Genomic DNA, 9,595 nt, shown 5'->3' with positions numbered 1-9,595 from the left:
AATGCAGTGACATTCAAAACCTAACATGGTCTAGAGAGAGTGATGATGTTGCAAAGGCTGCTATGCCTCTAACACACGTTGCATCCTAACACCTGTGACACTCGTTGCTCAAACCTGGCAAGGCAAGCAGTACTTAACCTGTCCATTCACCCTCACAAGAAGCTGTATGTTCATCCATGTTCATCCACAGCCTTGCTAATGCAACAAATAGGTCAGTTGCTACATCAGATCCCAAATCACTATGGTCTTGCAATTAGGCGCTTGAAATACTAAAAATTTGATATTTGCCACTACTAGAGGAGTGCATGCAAATCTTAAGGGAAGTAAGGAAACCTGCCACACAAGCATTTTATGCTACCAAATGGAATCATTTTGTACACAACTGTACTGTACCACGACAATACAAAACACTATTACACCAACAAAAGTCAGGGCAGGACTACTCTTCTATCCACTCCCATCAGCAGCACCTGCAGCTTAATCCACAAATAAATGTTTCCAAACTATTTTCAAGATCCCTGCCAAAAAGGATGTTATGGAAGGCCAAAAGAGGACCATTCCTTCATTACCTCTTATTACTTTATGGAACCTTAACACTGTCCTTACCGAACATATGAGCCACCTGTTTGAGACCTTTAATTTGTGTCCACCATTTCGGTCTTGGAAGGTGGCATTTCTTGTAGTCACCACTGGCCTTTGCAGTCAGTGGAAGAATATTTTAATCAAGTACATAACAATCAGGCTGTCCGAAGGACCCATTCTAGTTTCTTGTGAAAAGACATATCTTTTTTTCATGTTAAATAAGTCTATTCATTTGCCTTCATCTTTTCAGCGGCTTATACACTTTTAATGTTAGGAAAACTCTAATGAGCTAGGTTCACTGTACCAGATCCAAAGACAAAAACAACCATCAGGGGGCAATGACACAGTCCCACCTTAGAAACCCAATCTCAAAGGCTGGTAAAGCCAGGTAAATAATAATAAAATGCACTCATGTCTTTTACGATAAGGTGAAGCACATATTGCCATTTGTGCCTCGGGCAAACACTACTTGTATAAAAAATAAAATTAAAAAAAAAAGAGCCAAAATGGCCTTCCTCGGCGAAATCCCTTTACCAGACACTTGCAAAGTGGAAACTTTGTCTACTACCCAAACGTCCACTAGAAATTACTATGTAGCTATTCTGGTGCATCAACAAAGTCATGATGGACAAACTCTTAAAACACATTCGGTTCTTGCTTGCAAGCCACTGCTTTAGGGAGTGGGTACTGTGTTTCAGTAACAATCAGGCTGTAGCTTGTAATTCTTTAGATCTATACATGCCTTACCCACATCTGCGGATACAAATTAATGTAACAGTTCAAAGTTTCCTCTATTACTCAAGTTCACAGACACTACAGTGCTTCACATCACCACTTTTACAATTACCAGTAGGAGGAGAAAATAAGTCCAAAGTGGAGTTTGCGTCCTGGTGAATTGTGGGTTTTAGAAGTTGGTCTCACCATTCACCTCAAAACTCAAAGACCTTCTTCGAAGAATAATAAGTTGTAACGTTACAAGCCCAACACTAAATGGCATGAGTGTGCAATGCATGTGAATCTATGGTACAATACGCTGCAAACCAACAGTTACACATCAGTAACTGTTTCATGACTGTGAAAACAATGAGCAAACATTAGTATGTTGTATGCGTTTTCAGGTATAGAGCTTTACATTAGGTATAAGACAGACAAGTTGTCTTGAAGGAAAACGCAAATTTGATCCGATTTCCCAAGTTGAGTTCCATATGATCCCTATGGTGAAGTTACCTACTTTGGTCAACAGCCCTCCTCTCTATCACAAATGTCTAAACACAGATGGGCGTGAAGAAAGCTCTTTACATTTATATTGACTGAACTAAATATTTTTTTTGAAAAACTGTTTGTTGCCTTCGGTCAGACTTCCAACAGATACAGCATTTACAAAGACAGCATACACAGATTCATCTCGTACTATATTTCCTTCTGGGATAAGAAAACCAACAAAAGAATACATGGAAAAGTGGCAGCACATTCTGAGAGAAATTCGGCAATTAACACGGCCCTTTATGTAATTTTTCAAAAATGCCAATTAAGCGTCTCATATTTTAGATGCCATCTACTTTAGCGGATTCACAAAGACATGAATTTAAGGGAGAGAATGAACACATTCCCACCATTCTCCCTAAAATAAACTTCTACAGCGAAAATGCATCAGGGACTTCAACCAAAGTAGCTGAATATGATCTCTCTTGTAAGAAAACAGCCCAACCCTATCAGATATTATGTAAAAGGTTATTTGGTGGTGGCAATACAAAGCACTAGTTGTTTCACCAATTTATGAAGGCCAATTATGTATCTCAATTTTAACTAAGTACACTTAATTGTTTTATTCAATCCACACTTCTGAGATAGCTAGCACATAGCACACTACATTGTCAAAGCAGTAAAAATAAATATGTATTTCCTTTGCAAAATAAGTTTAAAAAATGCATGAACAAAAAAATAGAACAAAATGATATGGGCAAAGTATCTGATGGAATTACTTTACACTACTATATCTCTTTCGCCACACACTTTTAGTTGTATTGCTCCTGTGAATAGGAAAAATATATACACAAGCAAGAGTGTGCCTTACAAATAAATTGAATGGTCCATTTCTTATTAGAAAAAATATACAGATATAAATATGATCAGTTTCTACATTTACTATTCACTCTCACTTTGTGGAATTAGAATGGCTTCACTTTGACTTTCTGCTTCCATTGCCAGAAGAGCTTCCACTGTTTCTAAAGAGACACCACTAGGTGTGCTAATATGCATTGTTGTTCCATCCCCATTGGTGACTATAAAAATGCCTTCTGGTTGCGGCAATATTGAAGTGTCAGGAGAAGACATAACAAGCCCATCTGTAGCTTGAATAAATAGCTGCTCGTATCCCTGAGTGAACAGTTCATGGCCCTCATTGGCAATGTCAAAAGATACAGACTCTACTTCAGTAACCACATTCTCCATCTCACTATGCCCATTTGACTCTTCATTGATAGTACACGGCAACTCATCTACGTTTTTCAATTTGGAGGTCACTGGGGGTTGTAGAATATGAAGGGAAGACTCAGATTGTGTCTTATACAAAAATTGATGGTCTGTTGGTAGGTTTTCTGAAAAGGTATCCTCAAGATGGTGTATATGATCAATGGTGCCATTAAGGTCCGAATGCTCATGCACTTTAAGCGTGTCCTGGTTAAATGCATCCTGCTGAAGTCCCTGATCAATAGGTTGGCTTAAATGCCCATTTGGTGGACGAAGCACCGAACTGTCTGCAATATTCGCTGATGGCATGGAAACTGAAGTCTCAGAATTCAGTTCTTTACATTTAGAGTTCTGATTTTCAAAGTGGCAGTTAGCTGGTTCTTCTGGTTTACAGTTATGACCCACTAGAGTATCTCTTGGTCCTGGTTGTGCCTTTGAGTTGGCTAAATTACCTTCGCTTCTTAGATCAAACGAAGCAGACTGTGAATAATCAAATCTCTCAAATGCAGGACGTAGGGGTAAATCAGAGTTTGAGTATTCGATTCTGGCTTTTTGGTTGGAAACCTCTTCACATGTCTGTCCATGAGAATTTGTGTTGCTAGCACTGTCTGGTTTACGACTGACGCCCTCTACGCTCTTCATATCACATACGGCCACCATTTCATTCTGCTGCCAAACGGAACCTAGAATAAAAAAAGGAAATATTTACTCACTGGAACCTTATCTAAATGCCAACTGAAAACGAAAAGCATTCTCCTTCAGTTAAAACTACAAGGGTTTGCGCCAAAGCATTGAAGTATTTTGACCAGTATTTAGTTTGGGGGGAGAGTGGGTTTCAAGGCAATATGATACAGACAACTGAAAAGGTAAAATAACAAGGATAATGCATGCTAGAGTGTGAGATTTTAGTTTAGAATAGAAGATAAGGAATCATAAAGCTAGGTTAAAGGGTTTTTGTGAAATTGAGTACTTGAAGGAAGTGCTTTAATTAGATGAAGGAAAGAGGAGAGTATTTAGTGTGAGTTTTGTCATTAGACTATGCTATAAACAATTTAGGAAATACACTAATAACTACATCAAGAACGCTGTTGCATTTGATATTTGTTGGGTCTGCATTTGAATTGCAAAAATTAAATCGAAAGGGAAACTTTGAATCTTCAATGATTTGCCAGGAAGTAAAGAAGATAGGTAGACATTTTCTGTGAAACCACTGACCAGATGTTGTTTCTATGAATATGGAGCTGGGCATTCCAGTAAGCGGGTGAAACGTGCACCAGCCCCAAATTAATAATTAACACAGAATAAAGTTGTCAGGAAAGGCAATGTTACAGGTTGCAAAAGCTATATTAATCAATCCAACCAACATATATGGTACCTAAAGAGCATTCTGAAATAGGTCAGTGGAAGGGAAGAGAAAACCGGCTTCAAAGTTTGCAAAACCCCTAACTGATTCGGTCATCTATTGTCCTCCTTTCTGGAGGTCAAATTATTTTGAGTTGTTTCAGTGGTCGTAACATGCAAGATGTGATGACTAATACATAAAATATTACGATTAAACTAAATTAGGCATGCAGGGAACTAACTGGCAATCCAGGAATTCATCGTTGATAAAAGAAACAGGCCACAAAAATCCCATAACAACCAGGAAATCTAGAAATCATGTGGTTTTAAATAACTCATTAGAAGTTATGTATGAAATACAATGAACAATAATGACACCAGAAAATAATACAGAAAAGTATCTTAATTAATACCAGTCTAGTAAACATCAAAGGAAAGTAAGATAGTGACAACCGCCTTTACCCACTGCGGTTTCAAGTCCCATTGTTCTTTTCACAATATAACTGTGGTTACTTGTGATCATTACTGTGTTTCAAAACTAAATAAGCAGGGTTCATCACGCCAAAGAAGACAGCGGGGGACACTGTGGGTGGCCCTCCAGCTCCCACTCTGAAACGAAGGCATAATAAGGAGGTGCATCTTAATCCTGGAAGCTCCCACCCCCATATGTTTTCAGAACCTATAGTGCTGGAGACTGGTCAGACGTGTAAGCCACAAACCATTGGAAACATCCCAAACATGTATGGGCAAGGATCCAGAGGATAAGAGAGACCCGGTGATCATGTGAACACAGGTGGACCTCTCTGCTTGCTTGACCGCTCGTTCCCTTAGCCGCCAGTAACAGTAGAAGCAACATTAAAACCACAATGGCAGCGGGAATGACAGATAAACTCTGCGGTGCAGAGACAACCATGGTTCGTGATAAGGGCCCAAAAGTACCATACAGCAATGAATTGGTGAATGGATTGGCACTCCGAGATAAGAGGACCCTCCGAGCCGGCAGAGAGTGGGGAACAAGTTTCCCAGCTTAAGAAACTATTGTTGGCAATCAGGGAAACCAGATCAGCCCTGGAGAACGAAACCTGAAAAGGTGGTAGTACACATTAACTTGCTCCGGACAGATGTCAAGGGAGAATCACAGAAAGAGTCTCTGTGGTGAAGAACAAGTCCAGCGTGGATACGGAATCCATCAAAAATGTTGCAGAAAGAAGTGCGACAACTTGAGGAGAACACCCACTGCCTTCACACCAGGGAAGCAATCGCGAAATGCAGATCTCATCACAACAACATATCGATGGCGGGTTTCCCCGAAAAAAATGGAGGACACAACAGTGGAAAGCTTCGTCAAGAACTTTACACACAATATATTGAAACCAGAAGATCTATCCCCACACTTTGCATGCAATAGGTGAATTCTATTGTGGAAAACCCCATCAAAGCCCGGAATAGATCACAGCCCATCATAGCACGCATCCTGAATTTCAGGGACAGGGACGCAAAACAACGGGCGGCTTGCTTGCAGTCCACTACATTTCAAGGAGCACATGATCATGATCTTTCTGTACCACACTTAAGCTTGGTGCATATTCTTTGATAATGTAAAACTGGAGCTCCAAAAACGCAAACTGTAGTATGATGATTTTACCCGCCAAACAAAGTTCTAATAGAAAAAAAATCTTGGTCCTTCGGGTCAGTGGACGAGGCATGGGAGTTTGGAGGGATGGTACACAGCGGCAAACAGACGAGACAGCTCATAATTATCAGTAAGTAAAGGGTCTGTTCGAGAGGAAATATCACTCACAGATACTGTGATGGCAAAGACAAAATTGAAGATGGGGGTGTGGCTAGCCGGGCCCAGATGGCGGACGTGCTTTAGGGAAGCTCGACAATGTTGCTGCACCTTATCCGTCTTTTATCCTGCCCACCAGTAAACAGTCACTGCTTGTGTGCTGCATCCTGCTCCCGGACCTGCTGTGCGGCTGCTGGGACTGTTGATAAGCTGCTAGACAACAGGGAACCCGCCATTCCTGGGACCCTGGTTGGGGCCTGCCGCCACGATGGCAGCAACAGCTCCTCCGCTAAGGTGGAGAAGCATTGCCCCACTGCGCAAAAAGTGGCCTCTGCGTGGGGCGGGGCAGGGTTGGCATGAGCAGGGGAGGATTGGTTTGCACTCCCCAAGTGCGCATGAACTGTTTGGCCGGCCCTCTTGGGCAGACCCAACAGTTCATGCACACTTTGCATGTTCCCCACCAGGCTGCATTACACAGTCTGGTGAGGAACATACACAGCCTCCCTGTTCCCATCTGAACGCCAAACCACGGCACTCAGACCAATCAAAACGCTGCATTGCAGCGTTGTGATTGGCTCAGGGGAGCCTGTGTGCCAGGTGCTTCCTGCTGCGGGCCGGACTGGATAAAGGAAGAAAGAAGAGGATGCAGGGGAGGCGTCAGCCGGCCGTTCCAAGGTAAGTGTTTTTTTGTTAATTTACCTAATAATACCATCCCTGTCCGGTAGCATCCGCTATTGACTAGGGGGCTGGCTGGGCGCGACCGCTGAGCCCGGGTGGACGCTCGTGTTGGCTCTGCCAGGCCACGAGTCCTACCTTTAAAAGACACTGCTGCAGGGGGAAACGAGGCGGTGAGTGGTATACATCGCAAGACTCTGGGGAGGCCTCTGCCTATAGATGTGCCGGTCCTGTGTGGTGGCTGCAGCGCCAGATTTTACTGGCTTCCCGGTGCGGCAGTCGGGTGGGGCTACAAGACCTGGTGTTGCTTCCCTAACCTCCTGCGCTCCACCTGAAAAAGACATTCTGGGTGCGGGTGGGGTGGCTATACCACAGAGGCCAACTGCCCTCACTGAGACCTGCCCATTGCAGGATGCGTGGACGGCAGAGTGGATCCCAGCTCCTGGGCCCAAGATTGGCAGGCTTTGGAGCACATAGGTGACCTCGAGGGGAAGTGGCTGGGGACGCACACGCTGCTGACCCTAGAGGCGCTGGTCCTGGCGATGTAGAATTGGCCGCTCCTGCTGCACCTTTTGCCTGTAAGGATTGAGGGGACCCCCCCCCCCCCCCCCCCCCAGCATTGATGTGGGGCCCCTTAACTGCATGATGGAGTCTGGACAGCTGGCGAGGGCCCAGGCATGGATCCGGTCTGGGCCTTTTTGCAGTGAAGACGAGTGGTCCGTGGCTCACCTGGCGGAGGAGATTGCCCGGGAGGGCTGAGACGTCACTGAACCGTGGGGGGCAGGGGCCTACTGCATGGATATCACTGGCCATCCACCACACAAACTACACAACAGCGGGGATCACGGAGAAGGCTAACAAAACAACCCCAGACCGCTCAAACTACAACACTGCTGGGCACCTGCGGGCACCAGTGATAGAGCCTGGGGGAGACGCGCTGCAGTGTTGTCGTACGCAGATACGGTACCCAAGACCCTTGAAACACAGGGGCGCACCATTGGAGGCACAGGGCTGTTCGTGCTGAGACGCCATCGCCTGGTCCGGTGTTCGCATGCAGGCCTTAAACTCTGCGATTCCTCCCTACGACATCGGGTAACTGCATCCTTCTGAAGCACCTTCGTGCTGCTCGTGCTGCAGCGTATGCCACTCCCTGGGGATGCAAACAGCCCCATTTCAGTGATATAGCGCCTACCACTTCACATCTCGGTGGGCATCATGGAAGACCTTTGGCCAACGCTGGACTCGGTCTCTTGTAGGTGGCTCATAGTCTTTCGCGAATACACTTGAACAGGTTAAGCAGACGAAGTTCCAAGTGTGCGCTGCCCATCTAGGGCCCTCCTGATGCTTAACACTCAACTCAGCATCGGGCAGCTAAACTTTGGAGTCCAGCAGGGATCACTGCGACAGTCATCAGCTATGGTGCGACAATTGGAAGATCACGCAACAATAGGACATCCAGATCCTCCAGATCCAACAGAGTCCCTTGGCACTAAACTCGACACAGTGCTACAAGCTGTGGAAAAGACTGGAGCAGCACTCGAACAGACACGCATGTCGTTAGAAAGCATAATAGACAAAGTTAAGATGGACTTTAGTCTGTTACACGCTGACCAAGCAAATTAACTGGCAAGGTACGAAACCTTAAGCAAACACTGTCTGAACTGCAACAGACAACAGGCAAATCAGCCTCCTTGGGGCAGGCACTGGTGGAACACGTTCACACACTAGAATGCGGGGCGGAGGATGTGGAGGGTTGCTCCAGAAAAAACAACAAGCCCAGGGCTTTCCTGCTCCAGTTGCTAAACTATAGAAAAGACGATTCCATCCTACACAAAACACGTAAGCTGCAAGAGATAAAAGTAGAATACACCTCCGTCATGCTATTCCCCGACTACACCATGGCAGTGCAGCGACAGAGGAGCTCTTTTCTCGCAGTCAAGCGGCACCTCTGGGAATTGGGCATACAATACTCACTCCTTTTCCCTGCCGACTCAGAGTAATGGCGGACGGGAAAGCGCACTTCTTTGACTCTGCAGAAGATGCTAGGGACTGGATGTAGTCCTGCTATGAGACATTGATTATTGCCACTCACAAGCATTTAACTGATCTTCCTCTCTTCTTTATTGTTCATGCATGTATTAACCTCTTAACTCAAATGTTATTAGTAAGCCCATGGCCTCGTGATCCCATACCCCCAAGACTTTTGCAACAAGCCCTTGTGGCCAGTAATTGCCGTTCACAATTTAGCAGTTTGGGCAGATACCCATTGTTTATGCTCTCATGATGTTTCCTGTTAAGATTGCCCCTTTCTTTCCAGTTTACATGAACTGCCTGGGGGATTACTTTCCCCCCTCTTCCTCCCTTATCACCATTACTGCACAACATAAAGGTCTCCGAACTGCGTGACAAGGTCGCGGGCGGAACCCCAACCCAATCACTTCATGTCACACACTAACATTATTACCTGGAACATGAGGGGTATGCACACACCCTTGCGTCACTATTCTGTACACTCCAACCTCAAATGTAGGTCCACTCACATTGCGCTATTACAGGAGACACATTTGACACAGACTGAAACTCAGACTAGCGGCGGTGGAGAGGACAGGTATACGGCACTGACTACTCCTCCTATGCCAGAGAGGTATTGGTTTGGGTGCGATTAGGGATCTCTTTTGATTGAGGCAGGTGGTCTATATGTATTATTTCACATCCTACTAGATGACCACCGCCATTTGC

General features: G+C 44.9%; 1 protein-coding gene across 3 annotated transcripts in view; it reads right to left on the bottom strand.

Moving 5' to 3' along the window:
- Positions 1 to 1,975: 1,975 nt before the first annotated feature.
- Positions 1,976 to 9,595, bottom strand: part of ZNF839 (zinc finger protein 839) — a 188,160-nt gene continuing 180,540 nt past the window's right edge. For all 3 annotated transcript variants that reach the window (XM_085626338.1, XM_085626340.1, XM_085626339.1), the window contains one exon: positions 1,976 to 3,734. In XM_085626338.1, the coding sequence (XP_085482464.1) occupies positions 2,728 to 3,734 (1,007 nt within the window). In that variant the 3' untranslated portion in view covers positions 1,976 to 2,727. The remainder of the gene's footprint in view (positions 3,735 to 9,595) is intronic.

This window comes from Triturus cristatus, chromosome 9, assembly GCF_964204655.1.
Source record: "Triturus cristatus chromosome 9, aTriCri1.1, whole genome shotgun sequence".
Lineage (NCBI taxonomy): Eukaryota > Metazoa > Chordata > Amphibia > Caudata > Salamandridae > Triturus > Triturus cristatus.
Note: the sequence above shows the minus strand (reverse complement) of the source record. Positions and strands in the feature narration are given on the sequence as shown.